General features: G+C 40.4%; 1 protein-coding gene across 3 annotated transcripts in view; it reads right to left on the bottom strand.

Annotated features, from left to right (window-relative positions):
- Positions 1-20443, bottom strand: part of LOC124145808 (UDP-N-acetylhexosamine pyrophosphorylase-like) — a 46786-nt gene that overhangs the window by 15013 nt on the left and 11330 nt on the right. For 2 of the 3 annotated variants that reach the window (XM_046515734.2, XM_046515733.2), the window contains 4 exons: positions 9788-9914; positions 6001-6318; positions 1629-1833; positions 666-841 (listed from right to left, as the gene is read on the bottom strand). In XM_046515734.2, coding sequence (XP_046371690.1) covers positions 666-841; positions 1629-1833; positions 6001-6318; positions 9788-9803 — 715 coding nt within the window. In that variant the 5' untranslated portion in view covers positions 9804-9914. The remainder of the gene's footprint in view (positions 1-665; positions 842-1628; positions 1834-6000; positions 6319-9787; positions 9915-20443) is intronic. The other variant, XM_046515735.2, reaches the window with a different exon arrangement.

The following is a 20443-nucleotide window of genomic DNA, read 5'->3' on the forward strand; positions in this document are numbered from 1 at the left end:
ACCTGGAGCGAGGGCTACTTAGAAGATGAGCTTGATCTTCCCTGGAGCGAGGGCTACTTAGAAGATGAGCTTAATCTTACCTGGAGCGAGGGCTACTTAGAAGATGAGCTTGATCTTACCTGTAGCGAGGGCTACTCAGAAGATGAGCTTGATCTTCCCTGGAGCGAGGGCTACTTAGATGATGAGCTTGATCTTACCTGGAGCAAGGTCTACTTAGAAGATAAGCTTGATCTTCCCTGGAGCGAGGGCTACTTAGAAGATGAGCTTGATCTCACTTGGAGCGAGGGCTACTTAGAAGATGGGCTTGATCTTCCCTGGAGCGAGGGCTACTTAGAAGATGAGCTTGATCTTCCCTGGAGCGAGGGCTACTTAGAAGATGAGCTTGATCTTCCCTGGAGCGAGGGCAACTTAGAAGATGAGCTTGATCTTACCTGGAGCGAGGGCTACTCAGAAGATGAGCTTGATCTTCCCTTGAGCGAGGGCTACTTAGAAGATGAGCTTGATCTTCCCTGGAGCGAGGACTACTTAGAAGATGAGCTTGATCTCACCTGGAGCGAGGGCTACTTAGAAGATGAGCTTGATCTTCCCTGGAGCGAGGGCTACTTAGAAGATGAGATTGATCTTCCCTTGAGCGAGGGCTACTTAGAAGATGAGTTTGATCTTACCTGGAGCGAGAGCAATTTTGGAGGGACTCTGTAAAATAATCTCTCCATCAAAGCTGAAGCAAGGGAGCAAACTCTGCTCGAACAGAACAACATCTTCCTTCTGTAGACCAAAGTACTTGTTCTTGGCAAAGAACTCTCGTGTAGGCTCCATTGTGTGTTCACTGGTCATAATGTACCTGGAAGTATCATTGACATTGCAATACAGCTGCTACCTACATATCCAGGTCAAATAATTATTTCACCCTTTTTCTTTCATTCTCTTCTGAAAAAAGCAACTCTTTGCTGAGAAAAATTGTTGCCTATGAAATGAAGTGTCATTAATTTACCGCACATGGAATGTATAGTTTTTTCATCATTGTGTAGATCATTGACCATGAAGGCCTCAATCCAAGTATAACAGATGGCAGAGGTGCTGAGGTGAGTTTAAATGGAGTATAACATTGCATTCAAGATTATTGCACTTATATAGCGACGTGCAAGCACATGTGTGTGTGTCAGTTTGTTCTAGTCCGGAGTTATGCCAATTTTATAGTGCTAGCCCACTGAGATACCATGCCACAGTTCAACATGAATACCTCACTCAGACACAATATACTGACTCCGAGCCAACCAGTCCTTGTTTTAGCCCCTTAATGTTCACCAGGCAGGGTAACAACAAGTACCATCTTTTAACATATCTTCATATGATGCGGGCGGGGATCGAAACCACGACCTTCTGCTCTCTGGGCAGAAGCTCTATCACTAGACAACAGAGGCAGAGACTCTTCTTTATATGCGATACACACAATTTCCATGCATTTACAAAGCAGGATATTACCATACCTTCGACTCATGAACAAACATAACATTTTAGGTCTCATTGTGTCTTGTGTCACATCTTCATTTCACAAAAGAGTATGCAATATTCAACATGTTTTCTCAATAATGTAGACAAAAATTTAATGTAAAATACAATAAGCTCACCATGGTATAACTCCTGATTTGCTGGTCTGTTTCTTGCCTAGGTTCTGAACTCTCAAAATACGCTCAGCCTGAATTTGATACAGGGTCTTCTTGGAGGGCAGTCCCACATCGTACATGCCCTTGGGGTAAGGCACCCCAAGCCTGGTCCCTTGCCCTCCAGCCAGTAGCAGCACAGCCACCTTGTTCTCACTCACAGCAGTCAGACCTGGGGGGACACATGTAGGCTTGGTATAGAGGTGTGGGGGGGATACATGTAGGCTTGGCATAGAGGTGTGGGGGGGATACATGTAGGCTTGGCATAGAGGTGTGGGGGGGATACATGTAGGCTTGGTATAGAGATGTGTGCGTGTGTGAGGGGGGGGAGGGTACATGTAGGCTTGGTATAGAGGTGAGGGGGAGACACATGTAGGCTTGGTATAGGTGTGTGGGGGGAGACACATGTAGGCTTGGTATAGAGGTGTGGGGGGACACATGTAGGCTAGGTATAGGTGTGTGGGGGGAGACACATGTAGGCTTGGTATAGAGGTGTGGGAGGACACATGTAGGCTTGGTATAGGTGTGTGGGGGGAGACACATGTAGGCTTGGTATAGGTGTGTGGGGGGAGACACATGTAGGCTTGGTATAGAGGTGTGGGAGGACACATGTAGGCTTGGTATAGAGGTGTGGGAGGACACATGTAGGCTTGGTATAGAGGTGTGGGGAGATACATGTAGGCTTGGTATAGAGGTGTGGGGAGATACATGTAGGCTTGGTATAGGTGTGTGGGGGGAGACACATGTAGGCTTGGTATAGGTGTGTGGGGGGAGACACATGTAGGCTTGGTATAGAGGTGTGGGGAGATACATGTAGGCTTGGTATAGGTGTGTGGGGGGAGATACATGTAGGCTTGGTATAGGTGTGTGGGGGGAGACACATGTAGGCTTGGTATAGAGGTGTGGGGAGATACATGTAGGCTTGGTATAGAGGTGTGGGAGGACACATGTAGGCTTGGTATAGAGGTGTGGGAGGACACATGTAGGCTTGGTATAGAGGTGTGTGGGGGGAGACACATGTAGGCTTGGTATAGGTGTGTGGGGGGAGACACATGTAGGCTTGGTATAGAGGTGTGGGGGGACACATGTAGGCTTGGTATAGAGGTGTGGGAGGACACATGTAGGCTTGGTATAGAGGTGTGTGGGGGGAGACACATGTAGGCTTGGTATAGGTGTGTGGGGGGAGACACATGTAGGCTTGGTATAGAGGTGTGGGGGGACACATGTAGGCTTGGTATAGAGGTGTGGGAGGACACATGTAGGCTTGGTATAGAGGTGTGGGAGGACACATGTAGGCTTGGTATAGGTGTGTGGGGGGAGACACATGTAGGCTTGGTATAGGTGTGTGGGGGGAGACACATGTAGGCTTGGTATAGGTGTGTGGGGGGAGACACATGTAGGCTTGGTATAGAGGTGTGGGGGGACACATGTAGGCTTGGTATAGGTGTGTGGGGGGAGACACATGTAGGCTTGGTATAGAGGTGTGGGAGGACACATGTAGGCTTGGTATAGAGGTGTGGGAGGACACATGTAGGCTTGGTATAGAGGTGTGGGAGGAGACACATGTAGGCTTGGTATAGGTGTGTGGGGGGAGACACATGTAGGCTTGGTATAGGTGTGTGGGGGGAGACACATGTAGGCTTGGTATAGAGGTGTGGGAGGACACATGTAGGCTTGGTATAGAGGTGTGGGAGGACACATGTAGGCTTGGTATAGAGGTGTGGGGGGACACATGTAGGCTTGGTATAGGTGTGTGGGGGGAGACACATGTAGGCTTGGTATAGGTGTGTGGGGGGAGACACATGTAGGCTTGGTATAGGTGTGTGGGGGGAGACACATGTAGGCTTGGTATAGAGGTGTGGGAGACACATGTAGGCTTGGTATAGGTGTGTGGGGGGAGACACATGTAGGCTTGGTATAGGTGTGTGGGGGGAGACACATGTAGGCTTGGTATAGAGGTGTGGGAGGACACATGTAGGCTTGGTATAGGTGTGTGGGGGGAGACACATGTAGGCTTGGTATAGAGGTGTGGGGGGAGACACATGTAGGCTTGGTATAGGTGTGTGGGGGGAGACACATGTAGGCTTGGTATAGGTGTGTGGGGGGAGACACATGTAGGCTTGGTATAGGTGTGTGGGGGGAGACACATGTAGGCTTGGTATAGGAGTGTGGGGGGAGACACATGTAGGCTTGGTATAGAGGTGTGGGAGGACACATGTAGGCTTGGTATAGGTGTGTGGGGGGAGACACATGTAGGCTTGGTATAGGTGTGTGGGGGGAGACACATGTAGGCTTGGTATAGGTGTGTGGGGGGAGACACATGTAGGCTTGGTATAGGTGTGTGGGGGGAGACACATGTAGGCTTGGTATAGGTGTGTGGGGGGAGACACATGTAGGCTTGGTATAGAGGTGTGGGAGGACACATGTAGGCTTGGTATAGGTGTGTGGGGGGAGACACATGTAGGCTTGGTATAGAGGTGTGGGGGGACACATGTAGGCTTGGTATACGTGTGTGGGGGGAGACACATGTAGGCTTGGTATAGAGGTGTGGGAGGACACATGTAGGCTTGGTATAGGTGTGTGGGGGGAGACACATGTAGGCTTGGTATAGAGGTGTGGGGGGGATACATGTAGGCTTGGCATAGAGGTGTGGGGGGGATACATGTAGGCTTGGTATAGAGATGTGTGTGTGTGTGAGGGGGGGGAGGGTACATGTAGGCTTGGTATAGAGATGTGTGTGTGTGTGAGGGGGGGGAGGGTACATGTAGGCTTGGTATAGAGATGTGTGTGTGTGTGAGGGGGGGGAGGGTACATGTAGGCTTGGTATAGAGATGTGTGTGTGTGTGAGGGGGGGGAGGGTACATGTAGGCTTGGTATAGGTGTGTGGGGGGAGACACATGTAGGCTTGGTATAGAGGTGTGGGAGGACACATGTAGGCTTGGTATAGGTGTGTGGGGGGAGACACATGTAGGCTTGGTATAGAGGTGTGGGAGGATACATGTAGGCTTGGTATAGAGGTGTGGGGGGACACATGTAGGCTTGGTATAGAGGTGTGGGGGGACACATGTAGGCTTGGTATAGAGGTGTGGGGAGATACATGTAGGCTTGGTATAGACTCACAAAACATTGCAGCTACATGTAGTAAACACTTACTACAGTTCCAAGTTTAGATGAAAAATCTTGAATAGTTTTTTCGAAATGACACCTATCTCCATTTCAGCTACCTAAGTCTAAGACAGACCAGATGATGACTATATCCCATGCATTATAGTACCAAACTGTGATTTGTTTTTGTTTATTTTGACTGAACATGCAGCATGTCATTTAAGAAAATGAAGTCCTCCAAACAAAAAAGAAATACCAATATAGTCTTAGGTTGATTCAAAAGGTCATTATAAAGTCTATTTTGCCTGTGTGTTTCAAGTACATTGTCTGTACTTGGGTTATATGATAGCCCATGTTGTCATTCTTCCCATGAAATGCTCCGCCCCAACTGTCTTTGCTATTTCTGTCTTATCACTTTTTTAAGAACTGTAACAGTATCAGCTATGTGGATTGTTCACTTTTGCGTGACTATCTACATTACTTACAGCATGAAACGGCTACAAGTGCTGTCAACGTGAAGGGAATACAGATATAAAGAAAGCTGTAAAGTAGTTGTGCAGAGAAACCTGTATCGTCTGTCAAGCTAATTATGTTTCTCATCTTTCAAATGAAGCTTAGATGGTTACAGTTTTCCTAGGAATGTAAATGAATGTTGTCATATACCCTACTCAACAATAGACAGCTTCAATGCAGCATTATCCAAGTGATAACACTAAAAGTACTGGTACTTATACCTGCAGTTGGTACATAATCAAGTAGACACTTCAGATAAAAATTACACACCACCATTTTAGGACAAACATGACTGCGACCTGTGAACCAGGAAGGTGACAGCACCTGGTATCAGGTGGCTTTGATTGTGAAGTGAATGAGTGATTAGGCTTAATGCTACTTTCAAACAGTGTTTGAAATAATCTTAAAACCCAACTAGACAGTTGGGCAGGTGACGCATAAGTATTACCTGCCCCCATTCACATCATGAAGATTGAAAAATCGCAAAAATTAAGAGACAAATCGTGTCTTGATTCAATTCAGATGAAATAATGCAAATAATTACTTGAGAATCTGTACGGAGTAATCATGGCTACAATAAAACTGAATATGTAAGTTTTCTAAAATTAGCTGCCTGACAGTCAGGCAGGTGGAAGAAAATTTCATGCAGCCTGACAGAAAGGTTCACACAACTTGCCTGTGAACATGTGATATAGTAGATATGTAACAAAGTAGCACTTACCGCTCTTCTCATAACTCTGAAGTGTTTCTGGGTCAGTCTTGGAGAAGCTGCCACAGACCCCTGAGGACAGGGGCTGAAGATGGTCATCTATCTTCTGGGCAGAAGAGTTCAGGGACTCCTGTGCATTCTTGTAAAAGGTGGTGACTTCTTCATAGTCGATATTGGTGAGTTCCTTATAGAAGTGCTCCTTGTCCTCTGAACTCAGCCCGTCCCAGAACTTGAGCAGGTGCCCCTGTCCATGCTTGTTCAGGGTGGATCTCAGACCATCTATGTCCATACTGACTGGATGTTTATGTAGGTGATGTGTGCAGTTATTTGCTGCAATGAATGAAACTGATCTTGAAAAGGTTGTCAGTACTAAAAGTTGCAGCTATCCCTGACCAACTGGACCAAAGATGTGTAATCTATTGCAGATTGTGGGGGAAATATTAGTATGCTAGGGTCAAACCTGGTGTTCATTCTAGATCGTGCATAGCGGTAAAACCAATCTGTTTCAATAATGCAGAAGGAATTCCCATCCACATACGGCAGTTGGGCAGATGGTTTCCAATATTAATGAATCTCTTATTATAACCTTAATATGAATCATTTATAAATTGATGGTCTTTACGTTGGAAGTGAGAAGAGTGCAAGCTCAATCACAATGTGTGACACCTTAAATCACTCTCATATGATAGCACATGGCAGTGTTCCCGTTTAACGGTAAAATTAGGCTTGGACCGGTAATTCATGTGACTTCCAGTCCCTGTGGACTGGCAAATAAAGTACTTATAGATCTTTGTTGTGAACAAAAAATCGGTGATATTCATATATTCAGATATAAGTACATTTATCGAACAAAGTCAGCTTGTCTGTTACCATCAGGGTTTACCCTTGTCTATTTCTAGGTCTTTGTCTGAAAATATTAAAAAATAAAGAGAAAATTGTGACTGAGTTTGTGTGAATGATGAAAAGAACTAACTAAGTTACTTCAGAGATGGCATCTTTGCACTGAACATGAAGTTGACAGAATTAAAACCAATTCATAAACCAAACCTGCATTCATATGTTTTTTAATTGTTGAAAGTTGGGACTGGTAATTTTTTAGAGTTGCCAGTCGACAAGGACTGGCAGTTTCAAAAGCCAGCGGGAACACTGCATGGGGGCACAGGTGGCCAAGTCATCTGAGGCGGCACGATTTGCTGTGCAGAGTTGCCAGAAACCTATGATTGTGGGTTCGAATCCCGGTTTGCCCCGATTATCTTCCTAGGTTTGTCAGCACCATACCCGTGCTCGTGGGTTTCACCGAAGTGGTATATGTCTGGGACCTGCATTACTTCGGGCTTTCCTCCCACCTTAAGTTGACACGCCGTGATGTAACTGGAATACTGTTAAAAGCGGCGTTAAACCCAACTCACTCACTCACTATGATAGCACATGGAATGAGATATCGCTGTAAGGAGTTTTGTTGCAATATCTGGCACATAAAATAGGCTTTTTTATTAGCTTGTGTATCACACTAACTTGGGTAAATAATTCTCTACCCGCATGTCGGAAAATCATTAACATAGAAGTAGTTTCAACAGTTTTGAGACTTTTGAATACTACTGATACAAAGAATGAAAAAAGACGCATCTTGCCATTGGACAGGTGAAAAGCAGACTCTCCAGTTCATGAATCTTTTAAAGATCAGCGAGGTCCACAGCAAATGAAAGAGCATGTTGATTACAGCTCTGTTGTCACAATAAGGATGGGCGAAATATCATCCCCGACAGATGGCTTATTCCAAGCGATGTGGCGGTCTTAGAGTAAGGCTCACCAAGCAGTTTGCGGCTCCATTTTTCACAGGACCCCACTTTATTGTCATTGGTGGGCCTGAACTGCCCTTCATTTTGAGAAATAGAATGAACACAGGTCACCAATAAAAGGTGAAGCCCATGTCTTGAAACAAGTTGTAATGTATAGAGAATATTTTATGTGTCAAGTGAAATATCATGTTTTTTCTCATCGGGTGACGGGGGGAAAGGGGATTTTTTCACAAGTGGCGTAGCCAGGATATACATTTTGTTTACCAAAAATTTAATTCTTATCATTACAAACATAAAACCTTGAAACATTAATTTTCTCTACCTAACATGCAGGGACGTTTCACCACCCCTTGTAATTGCAACTTAAGAGAAGTTCTGAGTTTGCAAAATCTTAAGAAATATAAACAAAAGGAATAAAAAATATATGAGGTCACTAAAATTCTTTATCATACGTTTTCTATACAAACTCAACGCCAAAAAAATAAATTCTTGCAAGCTACAAGACTGCTGTTGGAAGCGAAGGAATACACACTGGTCAAGTAACTAAAATGGCGTTTTGCGAAACAAACAGTCTTGACTGACGAGTTAAAAGGGAAATTTACTGTTTACTATGAAACATTTTCAAGAGAATAACAAACGGCAAGCCCGTAACTATCTTTCGGAATACCTCGGAACTAAGATCTGATTTTAATGAGATTGATAATAAATCTCAAACACTAGTCTTCATGTTTCAACTGTTTCAAAGTGAAAGCTATTTACAATCTAACTGAAGGGAACATTTTAAGTTGTATTACGCAAAGGCAGATGCAAATTCTTCAAAGGCTGAAAAACAGGCTGTTTCCATACAATCTGCAGGATCAGGTCTGGTGCAGCAGGTTGTAACCACAGGCAAACATCAATCTATCCACACCATCTGCACCAAATCATTTAAAACTATTGAAAACATTCAGTGTACCGGTCCAGGGCCACTACTGGTATTCCACTTGTCCAAAACTAGTGAAAGGTTGTAGCAAGTACTAGTGAGTGAGTATGGTTTTACGCCGCTTTCAGCAATATTCCAGCAATATCACGGCGGGGACACCAGAAATGGACTTCACACATTGTACCCATGTCGGGAATCGAACCCGGGTCTTCGGCCTGACGAGCGAACGCTTTAACCACTAGGCTACCCGACCAACCCTGTAGCAAGTACTAACTAACAGTAGTTTCCTCTCTAAACGTAGCAATGTCAAGCATCCTAAACAACAAGAATTAGGACAAGATGACACACAATGCACAGGTGTGTCTTTATGGAAAGTTTTTATGGGGACAATCTATTCTACTCAAGAATTGCCACAGGTATATTGGCAATCCATGGGGATATTGCTAATAGATGTTATTATCAGAACCTTCAAGTACAAGACACATGAATAACAACACTAAAATCACCTAATGATTTATTAGTGTTTGTTTGTTTGTTGTTTATCTCCGCACTCATCAATATTCTAGCTATATGACGATGATCTATAAATTATCAGTCTGAACCAGACAATCCAGTGATTGACATCATCAGCATCGATCCACGCAATTGGAATACGACATGCATCAACCAAGTCAGCCAGCCAGACCACCCGATCCCCTTAGTTGCCTCTTACAACAAACACAGTCACCTTTTACAGCAAGAATGGGTTGCTGAAGACCTATTCTACCAAAGATATTCACGGGTCGATTATTAGTGAGAAGTGTAATACTGTCCATATATTGTCATAAATAAAATTACTACACCTGACACTTACCTTCAACTTAAACTATAAGATATCGAAGAAAATCTTAAATGCACTGAAAAATTTAAAATTGAACTTGCAACATCCAAGTGAAGATTCACTGTTCTTCAGTCTGCTACTGCTAGCTTTTCAATAAAAGTCAAGACACTGGCATCCCAATCAATACAATGTCCATGACACTTCTTGCTTGACCTGTCACACTATGCAAGCAAACAAGTAAATGTACTGTTGACTGACCTGAAATACCCTTCATCCAACCGTCCCTATCTCTCACCCAGCGGGTGTGTTACAAGTCCTTGTGTAAACTGATAACACGCCCCCACTTTCTCCAGTGATGTACCCGAGGTAGTTGACAGTGCTTTACCTACATAAACATCAGAAACTCCTTATTTTCACCACATCACACTTGAGGGATATATATATATACAGGCTGCATGTGTGTTATCTGTGACTATGTGGGTTAATTACTCTGTCATTAACAACACAAGACTGTCACAAGTGTTTACTGCCTCCCTTTATCACATGGAACAATCACTGGAATGATTCTTCTCTGTAAGTGTCATGTGTAATGTGACAAGCCCTCCAGTCAAAAGTGAGGGATTAGCAACACCCAGTGTAAGGGAGTAGTCCTGGGGTCAGTACTAAAAGATGCAGCTATCCCTGACCTACTGGACCAAATGACAAAACAGAAGTGCCTATCTAAACAAGATTACATCATAACTTGCATGTTCTTTGTCTTAATCACCCTGCTTGCCTGTGGCAACCACTGAAAAGCTATCTCTCTACTGATAACAGTTTTGAATTGTCTAGAAATAACATCAACCAAATGTAGAGATTAAAGGTGGCCTGGGGTTTGGGTGTACTTTTTGATATTTTTAATTGATGTTATTGATCACTATTATTAGAGATTTTTATTGCTCTGAACATACTGAATATTAATATCCATAATAGGAGCTGTTACCACAATATAGAAGGGGAGGGGGGAAGGTGCTCAGCAAGAAAATGATACTGTCCTAAGAACAATCTCTCCAGACACCCACCAGTCCCTAATTTTTAGTCATGAAATAATTGAATGAATTACATACGAGTAATCACATTTAAAAAGAATGTAAATGGTTAAAAAATATTTAGTTGTAAACTCTGTTCAGATTACATTAGAGAAACATTATTTGATCAATTTCTATATTTTGTGCAGTTCAGCACATAGATCTGCAGTCAAATCACAGTCTCTGACACAACACAACATCTTGCAAACAGTAGAGAATGGACAAATGACAAATCTTAACTCTTAAAGAACACGTTAAACAGGAATTGTTTTATTTTTTTACCATGTGGTAGGGAGTGATTTTCTGTACTGACTAAAGGTTTAAGTTACTTTCGTAAATCAACAATTGAAGAAAAGTCAACTCAGTATTTTTGTGTAGGCTTCCCCCTTTTTTTTTCCATAAAAAAGCGCTGGTTTTTAAATGTGAGGGGTCAATGGGGCCCTTGTTAATCAATTACTGGAATGAAAACTGAGACATATGGTAACTCTTGTGTTTCCAGACTGCATGCAATTGAAGCTGTTCACATGATTTACAAAACAGCCGACAACACGAGATCTGTGCAGAATTATATAAACTGGCTTTGGTCATGTACATTTTAGAGGCAAACTGAAGAGAAAGTTTGCATGTTTTTCTTACGGATGAGTTACAAAATATGAATTGCCAGCTTGATTGGATTAGAAACCAGTGTTCATCAATAACAATATAAATGCTTCGGTTATATGAAGCAAATCACGTTGCAGAACACTCTCCAACCCAGAGTTCCTTGCGGCCAGCCTAGTACCAGCGATAGAAACTAACAGTTTCAGTCCACTAGTCCTTATAATGATTACATATTGCAAAACCATTAGTTCTACTATTCCTCGTGATGCCTTAAGGAATAGAAATTAACCTAGAAAGTTCTACTAGCTTGAATTGTGATAACACATAAAAACATCCCCAAAATGTTCAAAATTCTACTATACGTGTAACTAACTGCATTCAATGAAGAAATGAAAAAAAAATCAAGCGCGAGCCAAGATCTTTCCGGAGACAATTAACCACAAGAGTACCATTTCCCTGAAATGACATGATACACTCCTGCAAGCTTATCTGGCACATTGTCACTATGACCTTTATGCATGTTTTTTTTTCCCAAATGCCTATCACACATTTGACAAGATTGTTCACGTTCAGGTTTGGGCCTGTCCCTCCAGGCCAAGCTACATGGCCTGTCAAAATGCACTGTGCATTATATATGTAAATCTGTTGGATAATGCCATGCCAATGCAAAATGAATGAATGGACGAAAGAGTGAATGTTGCTTCATGTTTCAATATTACAGTTACATGAAGACAGCTTGTAAATAATCAAGTGTGAGACAGGCAAACCAATGGTTGACTGCATGAGCAACACGCCATGCAATCAAGGTAAGATGACCCACCATTAGCCTTGTGACATCTTAAAAGCACTCAATTCACACTTTGGTAGGCAAGCATCAAATATAAGGGTGGTGGGGACAAGTTCAGTCACAAAATCCTAACAGGGACCTGTTGTTTTTAACCAAAGCATGACTATGGCATATATTGTATTTTAGCACAGACATCACAGGAAAGTTCACTTTCTTTACTTGAAAAACATCAGTAGCCATTTGTGACCATTAGATATAATGTGCAACATTATTTACATTTATTTCACAAAGGTGGGCAATTAAATTCTGGAAAAATATATCTGTCATGCATAAACATTTCAGGCTGTCAGCATAACCACAAAATTTATCTTTCAACTCTGTTTTTTCCTCCAAATAATATTCTAATAAGAGCCCCCTATTCCTAATTTTGAGAGCACCCTGGGCGCTTATTACGTTGAATACGGTAATTCTTAGTTGCAAATGCAATAAATTTCAAGGCAATGTATAGGCCTGTTATAGGTACTTGTTGATGAAAATAGTGAAAATAGAGTTATGCTCCATTTCAACACATCTGAAGAGTTTAAGTTCATGGTCTGACTCAACAGAGTAGTATCTAATGTCACAGCACGATGTGAACAGTCACGCCAATATACCATAGTCAACATAGATTATTGCCTGCTTCATGAGCATGGCCACATGTGAACTAATGCATGACCAGTCAACTTGACAAAATAGGTCTTTCATGTATTTGAGTGTTCATAGATCATAATACAACAAACACAATTGAGTATACTGGTTTAGACTTCTCTTGCATAACAGCTGTCATAAGCTGTATGCATTTACAGATTGAGAGAAACTCAACGACTTGTTGAGACTTGCTTGAGACTTGTGGTTGGTTGGTTGGTTTGTTTGTTGTTTAACGCTGCACTCAGCAATATTCCAGCTATATGACGGCAGTCTGTAAATAATCGAGTCTGGACCAGACAATCCAGTGATTATCAGGCTTGTGGGTTAAGTTGCAAATGAGTAGATTAATAACATAGCATAAGGAAATGCCATGTCTAATTCATCATATCTATTGTGAGTATTGTGAACGTTGAAAGTTATTTTTGTCATATCAGGGCATGTGAACCTAATATGGAAGGAAAGCCCAAAGTGGTGCAGGTCATCATCACGTGTACTGCCCTGACGAAACCCATGAGTTGGTGGGTGACCAACATGGAGAAGAGAATCACAGGTTTGAACCTATGTACAGTGGATACTGGCATGGCCTCCGACCACTGCTCCAACCATGGACAAATGGACAAAGAGCATTTTTGACTTGTCCATGGAAAAGTTCACATCTATACTGAAGTGTCCAAATATTGTCATTTTCACAGAATACATTTCCATATCATATCAGAGCGCCTGAATCTAAAACTGTGACCCATGATTTAAACATATGGAAAGACAACTGCCATATGTAAACATTGTTTTATATCACTTCTGGTTGCTGAACTAAATTGCACTGGAATACAAATAACGTTATAAAGAAATAGATTCCTCTCTCCAATTTGTTTAAAATGCCTCCCATCAAATATTTAAAAAACATTTGGACATTTTGGATGAAAATCCTATGAACATATTTATTGTGAAATGCTCAGACACTTTATCTAGACCTGCTCTGAGGCTGAGCAGTTTTGAATCCTAGATAAATCCCTGTTCCAATCAGATTGTCAGTCAATCAGCTGAATGTCAAACATGCCAGTCGCATGTTGAATAAATCAGCATATCCTGGTATAATAGCCACTCTTGAGATGTGATGCAAAACTCTGATATATTACACTACTGACACAGAGAATAAAGCCCTGTCATTCTATACAAACCAGGCATAACAAGAACTTAAGAGTAAACAATGAAAGTAAACCAACAAAGTGTGTTTATCAATACATATAATCTTACTCCACCATGAAATATGCAAAGCTAAAACAACTAAATGTTAAGCCAAAGTCAATTTGATAGGTTATGACAGTTTCAATTAAACACAACATATTGCAAGGGCTGAATTGTAACATGAGGACAGACAGAACCAATCCATCTACCTGTCAATTTTCAGCCATTTTTCATTAATTATCTTTTCAAAGTATGTGTCCAGTAACCTTTTACCTTAAAATTTAGCTATATTGACTGTTTGATCTCACCCGCTGGCTCCAGCAAAGACTTAAGCTGGAGGAAATGGATAGCATTTCTTGTGTCAAAACAATTACAGGTAACGCCAAATGCAGTGTTACAAATTGGCACTAGTCCTATAGTCCTTGCCAAAATGCACAATAGTTAAGGTACGAAAAGTACTTATAGAAATTGCCCTTTTTAATGGTTTTGCTATATGTTATCATCACAAGGACTAGTGGTCTAAAACTGTTAAGTTTCTAGAGGTGAAAAGGTGGATGCCCCTCAGTATTACACACAATAAAAAATGGCAAATATGGTAAAAGGCACAATGCAGTAATAAATTTATATATTTTAAACCTTTTTTCCCTCCTGCCTTCAGGTAATTTGGGGATATAAATCTGTAAAACAAGTAATAAACTGTTCAGCCCTGGACCTAAAACTACTTTCCCTTGAGATTACAAATCTTTCACACATTCAACTCACATTTAGCTTTTAAGTTTAACAGCTGAGCTTCGCAAGCCATGGATTTATCACCATTATAGGAGCCCTACAATCATCACAGAACTTTGTGTTGCATTACACTGCTGGCAGGACACTGGGCTAAGCATGCCCCTTTGTAAGTAATGTGTTGGACTAACAAGTCTCTTACACTACAAACTAACTCTAACGAACGAAATCCTCAACCAGTGATAAGTAAAGCTATTGTGTGCAAGAAATGGGGTGATTAGCATTATTAAGGAAAATGGACTTGCCAAGGCCCTCCTGTGGGTATTGTTCACAAAAGTATACTAGTTAAGAATGTGCACAATGTCATGTCAGATGAAATTCATGCAATGCTGAAATTAAGGGGTTTACAACTAGCAAAATCTCCAAATCTCAAACAAATTGGATTATACTCAAATACATGATTTATTACCGGCAGAAGTTTCTAAAAATCATGCAATTGCCTAAATATTTGAAATGTCAGTAAAATCTGTACCATGATACATGATATACTGGTATACAAAATTAATGACATACCCACATTACTGATGTCACTGAACATGTGTGAATATCACCATGCTTATGTTCATTGTGTGCAAAAATAAGATATTACGATACAGGGATGAGAAAAGCAGAAATATAAGAATAAGCGGAAATATTCAGCTAGGTTTACAAGTCCGGGTCCACTTGAGGTATAAATATATGCACAATCAACAATAGTTCTCATTTGGATATGTTTTCAATTCCATAAAACCTAAAAAGAACAATTGCACTTCTTTGTATTTATCATGAATTAAGATAAAAGACAAAATGCATATACAAAAATAGATGTCTAAATTCAGTATTTAAATAGAATTTTCGTATATTTGTCTTGATGAAGAAAACCTCTTCCACAAAACTCTGTCTTACCTTCCTTTAAGCCACAAAATGAAACTCCACACAAGTATGTTCTACGAACCTTCAACCAATACCCTCTCAGGTCATACAAAGCTATGACAAATGATAGAAAACTGTGTTAGTCAGAGTCGAGGGATTGTAAACTATTAGCAGATCTACAAGTGGTGCCAGCGAAGGTCACAGGTGGCTGAAATGTCACGATCGGAGCGGATTTACAACAGATTACAGTCTGATCAAACAGCCAAGTGTGACGATGCCATGCTTTTCCCAGTTTGCGCTCAACACAGCCCGGGACCGACAAGTCAACGATCGCACCAACAAGAATGTAGAGGCTCACGACAAAATATCTACCAGTGCTACTAGCCTCCGAACACCAGCGTGGGAATTAAGCATAAATTGTAGACAGTGATTTGACATAAGTCATTATCTAATAATAGCGGTGATTACCTGTTAACATTAACATTTATAGAGGCATACTGGATAAAAACTTGAAATCCTAGTTTATGAAGCATAGGTGACTGTTATGAGGAATGTTAGGTTGTTTATTTTAATAAATAACAAGAGACAACACATGCTCAATTTCCTTTGTGCATAGACGAGGAAAGACCGTCAGCAGCACATGATATTACCATACACTTAATACAATTCTTGTTCTTGGTTTCAGGATCTTACAACACTATGATAATTAAGCAATGGAGAAAAAAGAAATTCAAATAATTGATTTTTTCTATTCCATTAAACACAAAGTTTCTTAATTGAATTACCAGTCCTTGTTTTAGGCCCTGTGCCAGGCAGGGTAAAAACAAGTACCTTCTTTGTTCATGTCTATTGGTATAACGTGGTCCGCTCTACCACTAGACCATGGAGGCGGACTGAAAATGTTTAGAGCTATTGTGACCATCTTCCCGAGGCAAAGGTGTTAACTGACTATAAAAGTACAGGTTCCACCCTTGCCGAAATGGGCTCGATTTTTCTAGGCCCGATTGTAGCGGCACCAGTGGCTATTCTGAGTTATGTCCCTACTATGTCCCTTGTATTGACCAATCAGATTCCATCTCTCATATCACTTGCATTTGCTTCAAAGAAAATGCCCGTGCCCCGTCAAGACGATCTGATTGATAATCAAGATCTATATTGTAATAAAACGGCTCTAACCCGCAAAGTGCAACAAATCATTTGAGCAACTTGATTAAAAACATGAAAAGATTTGCAAAATATCTGTCAACGCCCAGTTGATGGTACACATGCAGTCGACCACAATCTGCACGTTGAAATCCATGTTGTTTTCGAACCAGATGTCTAGTTCGTAACGCGATTTTGATTGCACTATGCATAGACTTGTTTGTCAAGCCAAAATGTAACTCCGGAATTCTAGCTTAGTTCGTCATGGGTGGAAACTGGACTTTTATAGTCAGTTAACTCCCTTGGCTCTGGAAAGTGTATTGTGACAGGAAAGAGCTGAAATTTTGTGCTTATGTCTGTCAATGATATACTGTAAGTTTATGGTTGATAACTAATCATAAACCATTCTTCAGATTGTTTTACAGAAGTCATGAAGAAACTGCCTGTTATTGCCTTATCAATTATAAATGTGACCCATTTAGTGAGGCCTAATTCTACGTACATAATTATGATAATTGGTACATCAGACAAAAGTCATAACATTCTTTAAAATATTTCTGGTGGACGCTCCAAAGTGTGTGCTCGACTATAATCTTCACAGACAGTTTCATGTTTGTATCACAGTTAACAGAGTATCACAGTCAAAAGCTAATCATTAGATGATTCTCTTGTAATTTTTGTTAACAATTTATATCAAAACTGTGACCTCAAATAGCAACAATTCAACATTTAAGACTGACACATCCTTTACCTTGAGAACATTGATAATGTCAACGGAACATATTTCTGGATTGTTTCTCCTTGATTTTTTCTTACTTTGCACAGGGAAGACAAACATGGGAAGCTTGATGTGCGTCTTGTTGCTTGCAGGACAAACAGGATATTGGGAAGACAAGCCACTGTGACACTGCATTGCTACATCAGAGCAACAACAAGCTTGGCAGACAGACACACTTGCAATTTGTTCATCAGGCAACAACATGTTAAACTACACACCTAACACTCAAAATAAACACCAGGTAGAAATTAACAAGAATGCAAATTTTTATATTTTAATTTAACATAAATAATGGTGACACGTTACTATTTCCATTAGTTAAACATCCTTTGAAAGGTCATTATCATTATTAATATCTCTGAATATTTGTTGGTCTAATAATGGACAAATGGGACTTGTCCTGATTAATCTCTGTTACCCAAAGCATATTTAGTATATTCATAAGCCTATTATCTCATTCAGGTAACTCTAAACTCATTCTGTTTTCAGAATCCAATTTCATGACAGTCGGATCACTTTGAGACCAACACGAAATCTTTATAGTATCATATTTTGGTCAAATGAGCACAATTTGAGAAGTCTTTGCAGGAGATGAATTTGATCAACCCAACTTGTGACTTTAGCTACCAGTCTGAAGCCTGTGTCCAGCAAATCACTGTTCAGTCTAGTAAGCTCAGCTAATAATAGTCCATGTAATAGCATTAAATTCTACTAGTACTACTGTCGTCTCAAAGGTTTTTGTCACAGATTGTAAAGCTGTACTGTTGAATTTTATTTCAATTCAGTTTAACAGCAAATACACAATATTTGTGAATGATCTCTTAATATTAACAACATGACACAATATCCAACATTCTTTAAGTCTAGCTCAAATTGGTATTATTTGGCATTATTTTGAGTAGTTTTAGTTGCAGTGTATATAGAAATATTAGCTGATCTAAATAGACCAAAATACACTTGACCAAACTTGCGCGTCAATATATTGGTTATATAAACAAACACAAATTCAAATACAAGAATCAACATATAACCCAAAGACATAAACAGATAAAACTTAACACTTGTTTCTAATTCTAAGGATAGAAAAAATTATTCTCCCTAAAAATAAAAATGAAAAAAACAGTGTAGATCTACATGCAGTTTGGACTTGATGTTTCACTCTCAGCCCGGCCTTGTTTCAATTTCAAAATTTGAATTTATATGTATAGCAATATGGAGGAACCACTTTATCAAGAATCAAAGGAAGATAAATAGCTCACAGTTTTTACCTCAGGCATGAACAGCCTGTGAATATTACCTATACTGTCTTGACTTACAAACCAGAACATATTGACTTTGAACCCAACTGAGTGGCAGCTGTACCTGTACAAGAGCTCATTACCAAAATCCATTCATTTGATGTGGCATGCAGTCAACCGATCAAATCAGTATCAGTCTCAGTTCCCTTGAGGTCATGTGGAAAAGTAATCGTTTATTCAAACAATACACATGTACCCTGTACTTACGTATATCATGTATATTTACTGAACTTTCGCGAGGACACCATCGAGCAGCTTGACACTGCAAATATTTGCTCACCAGCTTTCTCTGTGATACCAATTTATGTTCCTATCTATTTCATATATTCCACTACATAATCTTTGGATTAGTGTTAATCAAATAAAACATTGATTACACACCCTGTGTGAACAGCCTTCACTCGGCAATATTCAAAACCTACTATTCTGGAGATGATATTACCCAAGGTCTTTATACAGGGTGGGGGGTCTCTGTCTAATGCTAATATATGGCAAAAAGAGTGACACACCCTTGACATAAATCTTGCTGACATGTGAAAACTGAACATCAAATGTACCCACACATCTCTGAGTATCAGTATTACTAAATAGTCCTGTGTTGAAAACATAGATGAGTTTTTCTGTACACGTTAGAACTTGACAGGTTATATAATACACTACAGTGAGTGAAACACACAATTACATCTGTGAGCAAGGCCAAACATGTTTATTTCACCTCAATCACAATGGCGTTCAGGTGGGTATCTGCTGGGGGTGACCCTTGAGGCAAAAAGAACTTGCCATTGCAGTAGTTCACATTTAATAAAGAATTTTAATATTGTAGCAGCACCAAACTTTTGAAACAAGTTAATCGCTTGGGTAGAGTGCACACCCAAGCAAAATGCACAATACCATTGATAGATCTTAGACTTGCTATCGATGTACATCTTCCTGAGGCAAGAGTATCAACTGACTTTAAAAGTCCAGTTTCTACCCTTGCCGAACTAGGCTGGTATTACGGAGTTACATTTTGGCTGGACTAACGAGTCTATGCATAGTCCAATCAAATTCTCGGAACGAAATCGAAATCCGGTTCGTACACTGTCATGCAGATTTCGGTTTATTGCAGGATTTGCAAAGCATGTGCACAGATATTTTCAAACCTTTTCATGTTTTTAATCAATGTGCTCGCGTGATTTGATGCTCTTCGCGATGTAAGACCCATTTTATCAAAATACAGATCTTGATTATCGATCAGATCGTCTTAACTGGGCGCCGCCATTTTGTTTGAAACAAATGCAAGTGATGGAATCGGATTGGTCCATTGGAGAGGCTCAGAAGGGACATAACTCATAATAACCACTGGCGGCGCTACGATTGAGCCTAGGAATTCCAGCCTAGTTTGGCAAGGGTGGAAACTGGACTTTTATAGTCAGTTAACTCTCTTGCCTCGGGAAGATGATCGATGTATTGCCATCAAGGGTTTTACAATCGTGATCTATCGATAGTCACTGCAGTGGAAAAAAACAAACACGATAATGAAATGGGCACCAAAGGATCATCTGATGGTTAATAATGTTACCTTAACTGATAGTGTAATCGATAGTAGGCCCATATTCAAAATGGATTGTCAAGAAATTGTTTTTAAAATTAATATTTCTTAAAATGTGCAAAATTTTATTGAATTTATATGACTAATCATAAATACAGTCATCAGTAATGTGACATGAAATAAAAATAATGATAACAGCA

This window comes from Haliotis rufescens, unplaced genomic scaffold (assembly GCF_023055435.1).
Source record: "Haliotis rufescens isolate VD_foot unplaced genomic scaffold, xgHalRufe1.0.p SCAF_6, whole genome shotgun sequence".
NCBI lineage: Eukaryota > Metazoa > Mollusca > Gastropoda > Lepetellida > Haliotidae > Haliotis > Haliotis rufescens.